General features: G+C 40.5%; 1 protein-coding gene across 2 annotated transcripts in view; it reads left to right on the top strand.

Moving 5' to 3' along the window:
* Positions 1-18,599, top strand: part of stau2 (staufen double-stranded RNA binding protein 2) — a 90,175-nt gene extending 71,576 nt beyond the window's left edge. For both annotated transcript variants that reach the window (XM_061759123.1, XM_061759122.1), the window contains 2 exons: positions 14,048-14,113; positions 17,407-18,599. In XM_061759123.1, the coding sequence (XP_061615107.1) occupies positions 14,048-14,113; positions 17,407-17,442 (102 nt within the window). In that variant the 3' untranslated portion in view covers positions 17,443-18,599. The remainder of the gene's footprint in view (positions 1-14,047; positions 14,114-17,406) is intronic.
* Positions 18,600-19,553: the final 954 nt, after the last annotated feature.

Raw genomic sequence — 19,553 nt, 5'->3', positions numbered from 1 at the left:
ATGATTATAACGCTTCTCCAGTCTTCATTCACATATCACATGTAAGCAGAGGAAGGAAAGGTAGTAGTGTAATGACATGTTGCACGCAATGGGATAGCTGATCATTTTGCATAATTATATTAATTGAAAGACACGAACATACTGTATGTGCAGGTGAAGTTTTTCCAACAAGAAGTCAAGCCTGATGCAAATTAGTATTTGCAGGCATCTTCACTGCTAGTGAATGTCATTCTAAACCCTAAAAAGCAAATCATTCAACTTCAACTTGAGTTTTACATTAAACTTAATGTTACCACATCTTATTAAAATTTGAGATCATTTGAGCACAAATTGGCTGTCATCAAACGACGAAATTGTCAATTTTTGGGGGGAGCACCCTGTATTTGGGGGTGCCTCAATGCCCTGTGTAAAGTATTCCTGTCTTCCTCCAGAAATGTTTTGTTTTCATTTTCCCTCACGTCAGGCCTCATTAGGTGCTCTCAGCATCATTCACATGATTGTATGGTGGTACATGTAAAAAGTATGTAAAAGCCAAACCACTGGTGAAGAATGCATCCATATGTATGTAATGTCATCTGGCTTTTGTTTTCAGTGTACACTCAATGAGAACCCACAAAACGTCATTAACTTAACACTACCTTACCCTTTATACCGCAATCTTCGGGAAATGATGTACACTTCTTAATAAGCAGAGACGTGCTACTTAATCTGCAGTTAGATCCATGTTGGGTCGCACGCACACAATCACTATTGTAAGGTGATGGTGTAATGTGATATGTTATGTGATTTATCATAAAAGCCTTCAAGGGTGAGCTCTCCTGTGGCATAGTTACTAAATAAACATTTGTTGTACAGGGCCTCCTTTTCCTGTAGGACATTTTCTCTTTCCTCAAATTAAATCTATTTCATTCTCTCTTTCACCATCTCAGCCCCCCCGAAGCCCCCCCCCCCCCACACACAAACACACAGAAACCCATGAACACACAAAAAAAAAAACATTTCTCCCCTGTGCCCACAGAGTAAACGTGGAACCGTGTGAGCCTTCAGGAGGACTTTGAAATGAGACATGGCTGGGACATCAGAGGATTCTGCCATTCTCAATGAAGCCGGCTTGATTTATAAGAGAGACAGGACTGGGGGGGTTGTTTCTAGAAGCACACAAGGCTGTGAGGTCTTCCATTAGTACCCTGACCTCTGTTTCATGCGACCAACCACCGTATGAGAGGAGAAGAATGGAGGGATGGATGATGAACATAGGGGGGAACCTTTCCCTTTTTTTTGACCGTAGAAAGTCTGCTCTTTGCATTTTCAAGTCAGGCAGTAGAAATGAGAAACCCAAGCTCGATCATTTGTCAGCAGTCTGGGGTGTCCTGATCCCTCTCTCAGGCCTGCCTGCCCCTTCTCCCGTTCTCGTTTACGGTCCTCCTTACAGTTTTACCATCTGTAATCCAATTAGTTGGCTCTTAATCACGTGTTAAAGTGCAGCACCTTCCTGGTGTTTACTGTCTGTTTGCAATGCTGTAAAAAGGTGTGAGGTGTCTCATAAAGATTTGCCCACAAAGGATTAAATACCCCCTCCCACTAGCAGCATCAGTAACTAAGAATGTGGTTATAGACTCGCTAGAGTGCTTCTGCAGAGCTTCTGTTGCGTCGATGTATTTTTTTTTTAATTTTGAGTGGAGGACAGATTGAGTATTCTACTTGCTATGTCATGTTTAACTAATCTCATTGTGTTTAATACCTTCAAGGCCTCTCCTGTTGCTGTTAATGTAGCTGAGCTATTTATTAGAAAATCCCTTGGTAGAAAGTAGTAGAGTTGTACACCACTGCAAACAACAAACACAGTAATCAACATATTGTTAAATGAATATCTCTTTGACAGTTTTACATCTTTTGCCTTGGATGTCATTACGTATTTCTGTGGCAGACGCAGCTGTAGAGTTCTTGCGTTTTATTCTGAAGATAAGACCTAACCCTGCCCGTGTCAGTGAGCTTGCTCATCACATCAGCCTCTCCGTGTTTTCAGAGAATCCATTATATTGCTTTGCTCCTGCTGAGATTTCTCCCTCTTGTTTATTACCCTTTCCTGAAACCCCTGCTTCCTTTAAATGAGCATGGCAACAGAACTACCCTAACATTCAAAGGGGGACATATGATTTTAGTATGCATTACATTCCAATTTTGCTCATCCCAGTCCGTCTTTGTCTAGTTAGCACAGCCCCTGCACGTATTTGTCAGAAAGCATAATCAGAGGAGTTATACCTGGCAACGCCTTCCTCTTGATTTAAGCATAATGGAATTTATTGTTTTCAGTAAACATGGTTGATATATAATCTGTGTCTGCAGCGCACAGTGCCAGTTGCTATAGGAACACGCAAGGGTTTTCATAACATTTCAGGCGCTCCTTTAAGCGCAGTGGGTCTCAACCGACCCCTGTCACACAGTAAGCAGGCCTTCGAAACATTTCACATTGTTCCAAATACAAGATGCAGCATACATTGAGCCCACAGAATAATGAGAAACAGCCTCAGGTCTGGTGGCAATTCGTATGGAAATGATAAAACACGACAATAGGTTTTACTGGCGTGTCCCTTGTGTGTACGAGGCGATTAAACGTCAACACAGAAAGGAGGGAGCTACAGGAAGAGATGTGAGGAACAGAGTGTTAAACCGCTGACTGGCTGTGTCCCCTCTCTTGTTACCGGATGTCCTTGTCTAGCAGACATCCACTCTCGCTGTTGTCCCCGACGAGAAATACAGCGTTTCTGATGGGGACTTTGGGGATTATTGCATGCAGATGGCAGTAAAATATCTTGCTCCTCTCACCTTACCCTTTATCTCAACCTTCCAGAGACAGAATTCCCAAGTTGCTCTTTTTCCACACCTGTAAGACTCCCACTGAAATCTTGTCACCCATTTGTGTCAGTCTGAAGAGTGCCTTAGGACAAATGTTGTATTGTAGGCTTAAATCCCTTGAAGAGTTCCAAGACCTCCACTCAACAAATATAATCACCAAATTTGACACTCTGACCCAGTAGCTACTGTATCCCAAGACTTGGTTCAGCCTATTCTAAGTTGGATTTTGACCCAGTTGCAAATTACAATAATCAGATTCTATTTTAGGGGAAGGACTGATACAATTTGACACCATGACAGATATTCATTATATTGATACAGCTGGCGACTGTCTTTCTTGATGTTTCATACAAAGTATGTGTGTTGGAGGGGGGGGGGGGTCATGGATGGTACAACAACTTAATAACAGTGGGAACCTTTTTTTTTTCTTTCACACACAAAGATGCCAATTTTTGCTGATGCGCAAAATCAACCAAAAATACTGCAATAAGCTTGTTGGCCAAAGAAACACTACACACATAAGACCACCTGCTTTTCCTCCTGGGTCTTTTAAATACCTTTCATCATCTTAAATTTTTGTTTATAATTTGACCTATACTGTAAGTAGTACAACATTGCCCGACGCAGTAGCGGTGGTGTTGTAAATATACAGTACATTTGCTGGAGAAGTGTTATATGAGTAAATGTTCCTGCACTCCAGTGTTCCGCCATTATTATTTTTGCCTGTGACATACTCGCATGTACCTAGACTGAAAACTTTTTACAGATGACAGGTTTTAGCGTTCTAGTGGAGCTAAAATGTACTGTAGGTGTGAGCTTCAAAAACTTACACTTGGAAACCTGTTTGCAAGTGTTAGCATCGTCAGCCCCCAAAACCTTGTTGTCATGTAAACAAACGGCCAAAACAGCACTATTTCCAAATGTGTAACACTGGCCAAAGAGGGAGAGTCGAGGCAAAGACGAACTTGACAATAGAGAAGCAGGACGCCCTTGGGGACCGATCAGTATCGCTCTGCTGATAAAAGAATGTTTCTGAAGGCCAGCCGTTCTTCCCACAGCTTTGTTTGTCCCCAAGGGCGATTTGAGTCTTAATAGTGCAGGATTATATACAGACGCCTCTCCCTGTGGCATAGATAACGCATCCATCTCTGCAGGTGGATGTGATGTGATGTAACACTAATTTGGAGTCACCGAGGAAACCTAATAAAAAGAGAGTGCAAGTCATAAAGCTGAATCCAGAATCTCCCACGATAGTTGAAATATTTTTGTGCACACTTCCCATCCTCTCAAAACACCTTACATCAGTATTTCCCAACCTTTATTGAGCCAAGCACACACAGCACACCACCAAAGAACAGTGACGTTTCGAGACCAATTTCACTGCACATACACAACATTTCAGCGACACTGTAGGCCACCGTAAATAGCATGTATTATAATAGGCTACTGTTACAGGGTGGCTTGGTTTTGTGTTGTGGTAAGGTTGGCTAATGTTGGCATGACGCATGCGATCAACTCAAGCTGGCATTAACACCTGGTCTGACATCAGATGTCTACATACAATCATAATTCACGAAGTTGGCTAACAACAATTGTTGACCAGATGTATTTCCTTTAGAGGTCGTAGTAATTGTTTCTTAGTCCTTCTTCCCGGGTGGATGGTAACTTTGTGCTGGGGTTGACAACAAAACGCACTCAAGGATCTCACTCGACTATTGAACTGTGACACACATTAGGTCCGCCTTTTGTGTTGATGCAATATCACAAATGAAATACTTACAGTACGTACTGTAGCATCAGAGGAAGTGGACACAGATTTCCCGGCATGCATAGCGGCATGTTGTACATGTGGTGATTAATTTAGACGTTTTTGTTGTACTCGTTCTCTGTGAGTTTGACTCACCGATTTGTTTTCATTTTTGTTGTTGTTGTACTGTACTGTACTGTAAGTCTAGGTTGTGCTCTGTTTAATGACTCCTTGCTCGTTTTCATAGTGCAACAAGTGTGTAGTTGGTGTGCATAAGCTGCTGATGCTTCTGTCTTACTACAGTACTGCATATTAACTGTATGGGGGTGGAGGGGCTACAGTGGGGTGTCCAGGCACAGTGTTAGGGGGGCACTGGCCCCCTAGAACAGCCACTGCCAAACAATAATGTAACAAATATTATGAATACTGAAATAATGATCATCTCCTCACAAATTGACTTACTCAGTATAAAGTCCGGGCCTCTTTAATTGTACACCAGGTGAATACACAGGTTTATTGTACCGTCTGTTATTTAATGGAAGAATATTTGCTGGTACTTGTTCATATGTCACTAGAAGGGATAGATGAGATACTTTTGTAGTTAATCAATAATAATTTTCTGACATATTAAGTGAAATTGGATAATTTCCTGTGGCACCCCAGATGAAGTCTCATGGCGCACTCGTGTACCAAGTCATCCGGGTTGGGAGTGATCATGCTTCTGTTTGTGAGACAATTTGGCTCAGAAATTGTTGGTGACAATGTCCCTTGGGGACAAACAAAGCTGTGGGAAGAACGGCTGGAACTTGACTGCTCTCAAGGCAGTTTCCACAGCCCGCCACAAATTCATTCTTCCGGCTCATCTCATGTTTTATATAGACACTGATTGATCAGCTAGCACGGGATTAGTTTGCAATATTGAAAGTGGATTGCCTGACTCGCTGTGGGTGTCAGATCCCTTTTGCCTAAGTAGTGCTTTCTTTACAAAAAGAATTGTGTCCCTTGTTGTATTAAACATGTCATTGGTAGGTCTCTCCAACGAATTCCAGTTATCCTCAACTAAAAAAGCCTCATAGTTGGTTGGTTTGTGAAGGACTTTCTTCCCGCAAGAATTTTGCAGAAAGAAATGGAGTGAACTGGAATCAGAAAATAGACACATATTTGTCGTTACTTTAAAAAGCTTTTTTTTTAAATTAATATATTAAAGGAAAATAATATGGCCTAACTCCAACTGCATTTAAATTATAGATTAAACAGCAATTTGTTTGTATTTCCTTTAATATTCTGATGAGAACAAATTGAAGTACGTATATTTGCACTGTGTGTAATGTTACTGTTGATCTGTTTACATTAAGGTATTGTGTATGCTTTGTTCTATGTGTATTAAACAATTACATTTGAGCAGTAGTTTTTGTTTCGCATATTTGTGAATGGTTAATGGTATCACATTTTTGACAGCGGAAAATACTTTTTATTTCATCTAATCAACCTAGTGTTTTTATTAGAATTTTTCAACCACCAAGAGGCATACCATTGCTACGCTCTTATCATGAAGGCTGTCTCGGGATGTATCTGCGTATCATCTCGGATGCTATGCTGACAAGGCTTGAGTGTGGTATGTGCTTCTGCCCTCGGCCTTCGCCCATATGTTCTGAATTACGCCCTAGGAGGTGCCATGCTCAGCAGCTCAATGATGGGAGGGGATAAAGCAGGCCTCTCCGGCCCAAATGACGCATGACACGGCATTTCGCCCCAGGCTCTTATTTATGGCTTCCCATGTCAGCGAAGGCTCGCTCCCCTGGGGAGCCTCAAGGACCCACTGGCTAAGCTCGGCCGGCCGGCGAGCAGGCCAGAAGCTTTCACGGAATTACACACGCCATCCCCTTTGGGATTTCTCCTCACCATAATGTGGCAGCGTCCACACATAACTGCGATGTATGCGGGAATCAAATACATTTCCTCATTGAGAAGTTTGTTCAGCTGTTCAAAAGCCGAGGGTAATCCGCGGAGGCAAAAAAAGTGAGGCGGCACATGTGAAGGGCTTCAGAGGAATTAACGTCATGTCAGGCTGTGGCACACACTGCCTCTTTTATCAATCCCTCTGATGTGACAGAGGATGTGAAATCTGGAGAGAGAGTGAGGAAGCAATTTTGTGAGAAGTTCTGAATACATTTTCTCTGTAGTTACTCAAGAGTCCATGTACATATCACACCATATTAACAAATAGATGCGTACTCTGGCACCACTTATGCACACACAGGTGTTCTCCGTGAGCTGTCATGGACGTTTTCTGTGATCCCGGTCCAGGGTCTAAATGTGGGCTGAGGCAAACCAAAGGAATTTGGAGGAAATTAAAGCCAAGGGATGAGAAGAAACTCAAGACATTTATGACAAAAGGAAAGCTCACTAAAGCCATGATAAAGAAATAATGAGCATGATCGTGTGATGACTCGGATCCCTCCTCCCAGGTATCAATTTCTTTGCGGTTGTGGGAGGGAAGAGCACTGTCATGGTTTTATGTGGCCTTTTAGAAACTGTACAATATATCCCGCTTTAGAATTATCTGACAAAAAGCCACTCATTTTCCAACTTTCCAGCTCCTGCCTTCTGCCTGTAAAGCACCCTGTTTGAAATCCACTCTGGTCATTGTTTAGTCTAGCGGACGTCCCTTAGATCATCCTCATCAGAAGACTTCCTAGATGCTTTTCATGTTGAAGGGTCCTCCCACAAGGCTCTGTAATCACAACTGTCTGTAACAGTCTCAGAAGATTAGAAGAGTATGAAGATTGATTTTTAAATTGAGTGACAAAAGACAACAATTTGTCTTATGTAAATGAATCAACTTCACTGTCTAGCATTAATAATGAGAAAATGCTCACTCATCAGTACATAGGACCTCACTGCTGAGGCCCCCTTCCTTTGTTTGACTGATATATACATGCTCATATTTAACTATATAGTTAAATAGTTATACTACTTGAATGCACCTGAGAGGTTTTCCCTCCATTGATTATGGGGAATGTGAGGTTATTCGAACTAACGACTGTTAGAAAACTAGTTGTTTTGCTCACATTCAGCCTTCAACTGCTGCAACCAACGCGAGTGATGTCATACCCACTGTGATTGCAAGATTACAATTTCAGCATCCCGGCGCCCTCAAACTGGTTGATCTACTAACGATTTCACACAACTTGTAGACTGTGCAACAAAAGGGAATGAAACTCTCAACCTCCTGTATGTGAATGTGGAGATTCGGACAACAAATTGATACACCTTGAGACAAGCAACAAGCTGCTCGTTGGAACAGCAGGTGGCCAACTTGAGGACTTAATTACTGACAAAAGTATGTAGTATTGTATTTATTTTTGTTTAGTTTTATGTATTATTGTTATTAGTCTTATTATCTTTTTATAATCGTGTTTTACGTATTTTCAATTTCTATGAATATATAGCGGTTTGTTATTTAAAACTGGATTGTGATTCACAAGATGAGAGCCTGCCAGTGGCAATCTTGGCCTGGATCAAAAGCCTGTCAGGTTTGATGAGAGCAAATTCTTGTGGAGCTGAAGCTTTTTAGTAAAGATAGAAATTATCTAAGACTAGGTCAATGGCTTTAACCTCAAGCTGGTGTCTGCAACTAGATAAAAGCGAAGGCAGCACATCCGCTAAGACAAGGGAACTCCAGACAAGAATAATATCCCCCTTGCCCTGAACATTCAAAATAGGACAGAAGGAGATAAATTTGCACCAATCAGTGCAGTTCAGTTTGAGACGTTTTTTTTTTTCATTTTACTCCATTTCTCGATCCCATTTTTTTTCCAGGACCTACTGAATTGTAAAACAATTCATGTAATAGTGTGGTGCTGAACATGACTGTTTATTGGTAAGTCAGCAGTGAATAATCTCTTTACGTTTTGACAGAGGAAAATTGAGAATGCAATTTGAATAAAATTACAAGTGACATCTGGGGGGGAAATTAATAGAAAAGAGAATGCGATTGAGACATGACTCAATAGCTATTTGTTTTGTTTATAAATAATGTAAGGTCATCACACGACTGTACTGTATCCTGTTTCTCTTTATTTAATTCAAATGGCTATTTAAGCCTATCACTATCCGACCTTCAATGTTTGTGGTGTGGAAACACACAAGATCACGGCTAGATCACGTTTCCATTCCCAATGTACCATGGCCAACCGCATGGATGTACTTCTTTTTGGAAATGTTGCTTCTGAGGGCCAGAGTGGCTTGGGATGGATATGAAAGAATTCAACATTCTCTTTATTCTCAAAAGTATTTATCTCTTGTGTCCCTATCCTGTCTTCCTTGTGTTCCTCTTCCCATCTCCTCAGCCAGCCTAACGGGGCCTGTCCTGTATGCTTCACTAGAACCCAGCAGTCCTGCAGTGAGAACTGACACAGGAGTCCGATTTGTCTGGGTCAATGTGATCTAACAATCCATTAGATCCATCAGGCCGATGCATCGGACTCCTGGGAGACTGGGCTTTTGTTTGGCTAAGCCGTTGATGGAATCAAAGCCTCTGTTGGGGAAACCATTAACAGAGCAGCAGGCCCAGAAAAATGAGCCGCTCTTGTCACTCCGCATCAGGAACTCGGCTACGGTTGCAGATCGTCCTCAGACGGTGGCGGCCCATTTGACTGCTGCTTGTCTAAGCCTTTGAACTGAGAGCAGCTAAATAGATGGATGAATGAGCCAGTGTGTGAGGTGGGCACGGGGTGAGTGCCGGTTTGTTATCTGAAGTTGGGGTGTGGAAGGAGACTAGGTGAAGAGGGACTAATGAGGCTGACTTCAGTACTTTAATGGTCTTGTGCTGGTGGGCAAGTTGACATAACGACATCCAACTGAGTCAGCTAGTATTCTTGTTTCAAGGTTTTTCACAAATATCATAGATCATAGAAAAGTATAACTGACAATGGGGCATTTTATCAATCGAAGGATGTCAACTACAAGGTTCAGAAACGAGACTGAAAGAGAAAAAAAATGTTTGGTGTTTGTTTCACAAAAATGTAAATATACCTTTATTGCAAACATGGCCAACTGCCATCCATTTCGTATAGCAATTATCCCGGCTGGTGTCACAGGTGAGCTAAAGCCTAAATAAGATAAAAACAATTAGGCCTCCAAATTACTGGGAGGAAGCTGGAGTACGAAGAAAATCCATGCAAGCATGGGGAAACATCACACAGCACGAAGGTGAAATTCTAAACTGGAATCGCTGCTGCATGCTCTACATTGCCGCCGCCATCTTGAAGTTGTGTAAAGAAAAAAAACAAAAAAACAAAGAACTTCAGTCAATGTAAGCATAAACTTCAGGACCAAAATTCCTATTTGTTTCGCTGATTAGCAGAGTAAAATGCTAGAAGCTACTTATTTGATCGTCAAGCATGCATGCAATTTCTTAGTAAAGGTCTTTTTAATCATGTTTGTTGTTTTCATTTGTGTCTCATCATTTATAAATGGTTAGTATTGGTTGATGTTTTGACAATACATGAGTTTATAGGTACCAGATTTCTCACTTTGGTCTTCAGTTGAAAAATCCCAGTCCAAGCCGTACTTTTTAATCCACTTAATACCATGCCAGGGATATGGAACATCTGCACTGTGCATATCACAGCCTCAGACTAAACATACTGTGTTTGTGTTGATGCATTAGTTCAATGGCTGCTTCTGACGATGGCCAACGTATCTCATTAGAACAATAATGCGATCATTGGCTTCCATTCCCACAGATAGGCCCAGTATTTGTCGTGGCCTTTATGGAGCTTCTGGGCCATAGACTGACTGCTTTGGCCCTTATGCCTGCCTGTCGTATATCAGCAGCTCTGCCACCGTCAAGCCTCTGATTTATGGTTGTTTATCTCCACACACCCCCACCCACCCCCAAAACAGATGGGCTTCAGCTATTTACCCAAGGAGAAAAAGGCCCCAAGCCGGATTTAATAAATACAACAAATAACAAGGTTGTTTTGATTGTAATTTATGACTCACTTGATAGTTAATTGGTATATCTTCTGGTGTAATGCTGATTGAATATCACAAGCAGCCACAGCCATCTAGTACATCTGGACCCTCCTGTTCATTATTATTGATAGGATACCCAAGAATCTAAAAATTGTGTAGCTATCCTTTTGATTAGAAAAACTAGGGAATTACATTGGTTTGATTTTCATAAAAATGAATATATCCCAATAGTACAATTTCTCAAACCTGTCTTGCTATGTTGTTACAGATCTTGCAAGCATCGCAGATTTTGTTTCGTCACTTTGATGGATAAAAGCCAGATTTTGACCTTTGCTTCCTTCAGTCATTAATTATGTTTCCTGCTTTCGATTTCTCCTAATCTGAAGTTATACCCATTTTTTGTAGTTTTTTTTTTTTTTACAAATGGTGTTATCCTCCCTACTTGAAGCACATTCCGTGGAGCCACATTGGTGCACCATGTTCTGTATGTGGGATTTGGATATCTCATAGTATATTTATCTTTCTATATAGATGTACAGAAGTTTGTGTTATGTTGCAGTGCATGTGGAGAAAACATTTTTTCAGGACCCTACATTAAGATGATAACTACTGTGGGTGGCCGGTATGGTTGACTAGGGTTCACTTGTTCACTCATCTGTTGAGCAACGCCGCCAATGTCTTATCTCTATTCTGATCTAAGAGCAACGAGTATAAATGATCCAAGCTGTGTCATTATTACTACCACTTTTTTTTTTTTTTTTTGTAGACGGAAATAGTCGTCAATGTCATCAACAGAAAACATGAAAGGTGTGTAGGTTATGCAAGTACAAGGAGGACAGATGTTAAATGTGCTCCACAGTGCTCAGATCCCGTGGTGTCGGCTCAACTGGGAGATAAACTCTCTCACTGCAGCGCCTCAGCCCACACTCGGAGTTGGGAACGGGGAAAATGCAAGCTCATCTGGACCTGTTCATTGGAATAGAGAAAGGATGTGTGTCATGACAAAAGCTGGACAACATCAGATGGGCCCATTTATCTTGGCACACTGAACGAGCCTGTTTCTAGAAGTGGCCCTCAAGTGGTTTCAATTTGTGGTTCAACTCAGTGGCTGGTCCATAAAGAGTGCTGTCAATCCACGAGTAGAGGAATTCATTTGAATACGACACAAGTTTTAATCCACATCTTATTTACACTTAACTAAAACGCCTATGAACTTTTTTTTTTTTGCTTGCACTAAACTTTGGTTTGCCTTGAAAAGTTAGTTTGCGAAGACACTTTGTCAATAAACACTATAGATGAAACTCTTTTTAATATGCTTCTTTGGCGTATAGGTTAAGGACTTAAAACTAAATACTGGAGGTGATAGTGGTGCAGTAGCATTACAAGCCCAAATGCTGACGCAAAGCTCTTTGTTGCACTATTACTGCTTTGACTGTGATGTACTCGTTCAAGCCCAAACAGAATACCTAACACACTCATACCTTTGCATTCAAAACCATTCCCAAACTCTAGCATTTTAAGACCCATTATGAAATGTTTGCCTTTTAAGGCTCCAAAACTACAGTGTAATGAAAATAAATTGACAAAACATGTATTTTTATCCATTTTCAGTAGTATAAGTGGTCTGTTATTGAGTTGGTTCCCACAAAAGTATTGTGTTGTAAATCACGATAGCATCACTCCAGCAGCACTTGGCACAGGTGTTAGAGGTTAAGTCGGTAGTGTCATGGCAGTTTCTGACAAGAGCCTGATACAAGAAATCAATTATATCGGCTGCATAGTGAGACTTCATGGAAACGCAGATAAGATTGCTGGCTGCACGCAACAAGACATGAATCAAGTAATGAACCATTTAGGTTCATAGTTGATATAGTTTAAGTTGGGGATGTCATTTGACACAATAAGCAAAACAAATTTAAAATTCAATTCAAAAGTATTTCTTTTTTGACAAATAGACATGAACAGAAATCAATAAAACATATTTTTCATGAGCTGCAGGCGACTGCATACGCAAACGGCTTAGTGCCCTTTTTAATAAAGTGCATTTAGGGATACGATTTCAACCTGCATTTTGAGCTGACAATATTCAAAAGACTCACACAAAGCAACATTTAGGATGCGGCAGCGGTAAAATCAAACAGAGGCGGATTCACGCAAGCGCAGTTGACTTGCATTCCAGGTCAGCGTCTCCCTCTCTGACCTAACAGTCGAAAGGTCGCTAGATTTGTCGCTTGTCACGTTTTTGTGTGTACCCCCGCTATGTCAGGGGTCATCTTTCATGCCCCTGCTATATTGCAGATTTTTTTAAGCAATAGTTTATTTTCATGGCTTTTACAGTAAACAGGCAATTCCACATTTAGAGTTGCGTGACTTCGGTGTAGCGCTATGTTGTGCCGGAACATGCTGAGAAGCACTGAGCGCTACTGGATGTAGTAGCTTAATTATTACATGTAGCTGTAGTAATTAAGAGCAAGAAGGAGAGGTAGAGACGAGCCCCTATTAAGCTCCAGTGATAAAAAAAAAAAAAAAAGCCACTCTATACTTGTGCATAATAAAGTGCTGTATGGTTAGGTTTAACATGTGTTTAAATATACAATGTTTAATTCTCTTGAATGTGTTGCTGGGCTGTGTGTGTTAAAGTAGCACGATTTATAATTACCATAGCAGCAACGCTAATTCCCGTTAGGGTCATCAAGGGTCTTTCGCTTTAACATACAGTATGTTGGCATTAAACTAGTGGACTTCTGTAGTTATATGGTTTAATTGAACATTTTGTTGTTTAAATGGAGAGTGTTTAATTTTATTTTGTTTTATGTGTCAGTTTTACAGTAAAGGTAAATGTGAGTGACAAACAGCTTGAAGCAAGCACGCTTTGGCTCTTATTTGGAGAATGGCAAGAACGAGCCTTGCTGATAGTTTTTTGACAGCGAGAGTGTGCACAGGCATGTAGGAATACTTTTAAAAAAGTGACTTTTTATACGTGTGTTTTTTTATGAACTTTAAATGTGCTTACAACTACTGGGAGGGGTTAATTTATAAAGAATAAAATTAAATTCTCTCTGTATCGTGTTTTTTCACCTATCGCAGGTGGATTAAGACTTTTACTTTGTTAAATGTGTCCAGAGCGGCAACCAAATCTTACAATTGACAGTTTTTGTTTTGCTGCTGCCGTTTATCTGGATGTGACATTCAGGCATACAGATGTCACTCAGTCATATTGACTTGGCAGCAAGGACATAAAGTGGAAATGTTAAGCCAATAACGCTAGACAAACAGTGAGAACAGAGGAGCCAAAGACAACAGAGAGTGAAGGGAAAGTATCCTGCTGGCATTGTCTTTCCCAGAGTTAAGTGTTATTTGAAAAGCAGCTGAAGGGTGACACTCACTCCCCTCCCACTCAATCGGGCTTTTCCTCCCTGCGTATTCATTCACTCGACCATCTGTTCTTCCCTCTCTTCTCAGGCTGCTCTAAGTGCCTTGAAACAGCTGTCGGAGAAGGGACTGGACCCCGTGGACGGCCCTGTCAAGGTACGCCACATCACGCCCCACTCGCCCAGTGTCTGAGCTGCCACCAATCAGAGCTGCTCTAGTGATGTGTCCGTTCCCTTCACACCCACATTCCGTCATCATTCTGTCATAAGAAAAAGACGGTCGGTGTGACCGGGTCATTTTCATATAATTTGATCACTAATGGTAAAGACACTTGTTAAAAAATATATATATATATATATCTAATTGAGCAATTTTTTTTTATGCCACCTTCGACCCTAGTGAGAATAGGCGTTTCGGAATATGGATTGATGGATGGTTTTGTATTGGTAAATGTCTCCCACGCTGAAACAGCCACACTTGAAGTCCGATTTCCAACAAGTTCTTATTTAAAATTTGGGGCATTCATAGGAAAGGAGATCCTTATTGACAGAGCAAATACTTCTTTTTATAACGGTGAAGACAAAAGACAAAAAGCTTCGTAAAAAACGTGTGGGTTGCACAATTTGCATGCGTTACCCTTCAAATTCTGCTAATACAAGTGCATAAATTATCCTAACTGTGGTCACGTTCACAAATTCATTCATATCTCAGAAATAGGTATATTTAGCAATAGGACAAAAATCCTATATAGCCCAAAATTTAATTAGCATCTTCAGAAAACATGTTGCAAGTCATGATTCATTTCTGGCAACTACCAGTAAAGACATCTTGGCATTAAAAGTTTGAAAAATATTACTTTATAGTATTTTTTTTCTTTGAAACAATTGGCTTTTTTAACAACTTACAATAATAAGTGCCAATAAATCAAATGCTCATATCAGTAAAATTACTTGATTTTCAAACGCAAATTCAGTGGGCCATGTTATTGATACAATTCCATAAAAATGACCCATACACTTGGAGAAATGCTACAGTACGTCTGTGCTTTGCTCAAGGGCACCTCCAAGTCCACAGGAACAGGGGCTTTCTTCCGTCATTCTCAAATCACTCCATGATGAGCACGCAAGGAAAGGAGAGAGGAAGAGGAAATCCCTCTCCATCATTTCTGGAATATTTTCCTAGTAGGTGTGCCCTGGGAAAAAAAAAAAAGAGAAGCTTGGACAGGGCTGTTCTCTTGCAGCTCCTATCTAGGAACAGAAGACAGAAACAAAGAGAAAGCGAGGAAAGACAACTTCATTTACGTCACCATCGCGGTAGAAAAGAAATATGGCGGCATTTACTCATCAGTCACTCGTTTCTCAAAGTCATTTACTGACCCGGTTCACATTCACTGGGCTCGCAAAACTGCAACTATCAGAAACAAGATGGAGTGGAACCTCTGAGGTCAAAAGCAATCATCAGCAATAAAAATGTTCCCACACGCCAAGTTGAAATTATAAACAGCAACACCCAAAGTTTTTCACACTTGCAAGACCCCACGAAATTGACTTAAAATGTCAAAGACAATAGTGATATATTTATGAGTGGTGGGAATAATAATAATAATAACAATAATACATTTGTCTAATAATTTGGAGATAAATACAAATGTTTTTACAGAATAGACAGTGTTTTTCGATTCAAATGGTCAATGAATAGACATGAAAATAAACAACAAAATTTGATCAAAGACATTCCATCAGGTGCAATTCTAGGAATATATATATACACAGTACAGGAATATGATTTATGCATTTTGAGCTGACAATATTTACTCTCCTAAGTCCAAGTAGGCTATATTAAAGCGAGACAGCCGCGCATGCAGTCTGTAGTCCCGTCCTGTTTTTTTTTTTTTTTTTTTTTAAGGTCCAATTCCATCAAAATCCAAATTATTCTATTGTTTTATGCATAACATTTGTCAAAAAGTGTCTGTGACATGGTTTAAGTGTGAAAATTAGGCAGTTGGTTAATGGAATGCAAAAGGCAATAAACGGCATAAGTCTTGCAAAATGACCGGATCAGATTTTTGTGTATTTGTTCTGTAGAGAGTTACTAAATATTCAAGTACCTGCCCACTTAGTGGTTGCTACACGCCCACTCCTCTCCGCAAAAAATAGCTGAGCGACAACACGGCTGCGTCATGTGCAAAGCTTTGTATCACCGACCAACCTCAGAGAAGTTGAGGAAGAAATGGCATCACTTTATTTTTTGGGAACATTTTTAGCCATTTCAGAAAGAGAATTATGTTGTGTTCAGGCCCATTTCGTGGAGGATTTTGAGCGAGCGACCAACCGGGCAGCTGCAACCAAGCCATTCAAATACAGTATATAAAGTGTACGTGTTATGCTTTAGCCCAGTACTTAACTATATTTAGCATTTAAAATGTGTAAAACTGTGGGTGAAATAGCGAAGCTTGCGGTTGCACAAGCGATGAACGTCGTGCGCTGGCTACCCTCAGGACCACCCTCTCAAAATATCCTCCTCTCTTTAATTTTCACACACCTCCCCTCTATGCGGTTGTTATTCGCCAACTGTCATTTCAGCTCAAGTTCCCCATTAGTGGACGAACGATTCAGCGCTTGGTAAATTCTGCTTCACAATGATCCTAAGACCCCACATCGAAGGACCCACAAGCAACATCGCAACAAACACTTGGCCGCCGAGCTATCACCAACGGCCAATCAGAGCTAAGCTGTTTTCCATATTTAAATTGAAGACCTCAAAGATCCAATCAGAGCAAAGCATATTTAAATGTCAAATATTAATGAGAAGTCCGGCCATCTCAACTGCCAGGCGAAAAAGGCCAACTAGAATAAATTGGAAAAAGGGCATCCTGGGCATTTTCAACCCTAATTATCTTGCAAACCTAATAAAAAGACATCGAAGATTGTAAAAAGTAAAAGTAAAAAAAATGATGGCATGGGACCGAAAAAGAGTCACAAGAGTTGATCAAACTAAAAACACATTACACTAGATACATTAAAATAAACAATAAAAATAATAACTACTTACTGTTGGACATTTGGTCACTTTTGGACATTTAATCCCGAGCGCCATCCCGCCTCTGTTACAGTTCTGACACTAACTTCCTCAGGAGGAACGTTCTTGGTCACCTTCCTCCCCTCATTCCGTGTCAGTGCCGTTTATAGATAACAGCGATGCGGGGGAAAAAAATCTGGAACTTTATAGAGGCGTATTTCCCAAATTTTGGTCGACTTGAATGACTTCAAGGGTGACTTTAGAGGTTCCACTGTACACCTTTTCCCTTTCATGCATCTTTCCCTGCACCCACGTGACATCCATGCTGTTATTTCCATTAGAAGCTGAAGGACTTTGGAGGGTACACAAGGACAGGTCAAACAAATTGTTGAGCCTGCCAGACAGTAACACGATTTTCTTTGTGTTTGCAGAGCACCGAAGCCTGCGGGAGGAACGACGGACATTAAACAGACTAACTCAGGCACCACCAGTCAGGTCTGCACGGATTCAAAGGCTGTCGTCCCGGAGCTGACATCCCCCTTTCTCTCCTGGGCACGTAGCCCCTCACCAACCCCTGCCTGAGTCCAAAATGTAACACACACCTATCCTACCCTACCTTTTCCTTTACCATGGCCACTGTAAATGGTGGCCACTGTATCCTGCATAACCTGTCAACATGCAATAGAGTGGATGTGCACCAAGAAGCGAGCGACTAAAAGCCCCATTACCTGAGTCTATGTGAAGACAACACTATCTCCACACATTAGTGATAAGTTGAGTCTTGGTTTAAAAAAAAAAAAAAAAAAAAAGTTAAGAAAAAAATTAAGTGATATGCATGGTCCTGTGTAAATTGAAGGGAAGTCCAACACTGACAATTCCCATAAGAGTTATGTTTGTTGGTATGGTTAAAACAAATATGTACATCATGCCATTGAAATACAAAAGAAACATTTTAGAAGAGCTAAACTTGTAGCCTATTTGTTTTGGGGGTATTATGTTTCTGTTTCTTTTATTCTGTTATTTTCTTAATCTAACAATGCTTGAGTACTGTATTTAAAATTAACCAATGCCAGTGCTGTGAAAGTTCTAGTCGTTGTCTTCATATATAGTCACCTAGCTTACCTTGTATGCTGACTTTAAAAAAAAAAAAAAAAAGTTCGTCTATCTATACACTATGGACGTGTATGACTTGCAAGAGTATCATATTCCAAGAATTAACACAGTAAACGTTTTTTCATGTAAACAAAAGGGCAAAAGTGGTGTTAGCAGTAGAAGGGAGACCACTGAGGCGTGAAGGTTGGACCGTCCGCCTGTCCTGTTTTAACATCACGGCAGTGTCCCATGCCTGACAGTGACAGACAGGCTAGTATGTGTGCCAGTATAATTGTCAAGTGGATAGAAGTACCTGCAGTGATTCTGTGCCAGTGGACCCTCCCCGCTACAGTTTTGTCGATCACATCTACACCCATTGTGTGTGTCGTATTGACCCGTCGCAACATCAACTGGGTGCTTTTATTGCCTGCGTCGGTATTGACAACGGCGTGACTGGAGTGTGTTAAAGGCTGGTTTGTTACTGTATGTTGTTGAAATGCAGTAAAAACACCTCAGTTCATGTGGAAAAAGATCTGGCTCTGTCATCTTTTTTTGCCTGCTGCAGTTTTGTCACAGGAAATACAGTGAACCAAGATAGGAACCGAGCCCTGCAACGAATAGCGAAAATCTACGAGTAATTGACGTCCCCCAAAGGAGGATATCATTGTCTAGAGATGACCAGATGCTGGGGCAAAGCAATACTTCTATCTAAATGAAGCTCCTCTACTCACTTCAACATAGTTCCTTGGCACCAAGATGGCAGCAAAGCAATGTTTTTATTGCTTTGGCCCCAAAAAAACACAATAGATTACTTTTTCAGCAAATAATGGAGGATAGGTTTAAAAAAAAAAAAAAAAGTCTACAAATGTATGTAAATCTGCACGGAAGTAAAAATACTGGTCGTTTTATGAGGTCATGACATTTCAAGGTTACAAACGGCACAGCAATGTAAAAATATGTCGTCACGCGGTAAAAGAAGGCACGCTCAGTTTCAGATGCACTTAATGTTTTTCATTTGATTGCTTCATATTCATGACCTAGAAGTGTTTCTCATACAAATATTGGCTGCAATTATGACTTTACTTGTGTACAAATTTGGATTATGTCAATGCCGCATGAATGAAACTCCATTGTAAACCACTCATTAACATTCTTAACTATACAAATAAGTTAACCACTGTTGACAGTGAAAGGTTAAAAATAATTTAAAAAAAACAAAAAAACAACAACTTTAAGATGTAATGCAAGAAATTTCTCATTATTAGCAGTGTAAAAAGAAACTGCTGAAGTGACCTCAGTTTTTATTCATGAGCATTCCAGGACAAAGCCTTTGATTCACTCAATTATGGGAAGTTACATATGTTTGGTTATTTAAAAGATGTTTTTAAATTCCTCAGACAAGAGCAAGGAGGAGGGTTACTTATCAGTTTATTTGTAAGTTTCCCTAGCTTATTTCATGTGTAGGGGAAAAAAACAGCAGTTTTAT

This window comes from Phyllopteryx taeniolatus, chromosome 20, assembly GCF_024500385.1.
Source record: "Phyllopteryx taeniolatus isolate TA_2022b chromosome 20, UOR_Ptae_1.2, whole genome shotgun sequence".
Lineage (NCBI taxonomy): Eukaryota > Metazoa > Chordata > Actinopteri > Syngnathiformes > Syngnathidae > Phyllopteryx > Phyllopteryx taeniolatus.
The sequence above is the reverse complement of the archived record's forward strand: the minus strand, read 5'-3'. Positions and strand labels throughout refer to the sequence as shown.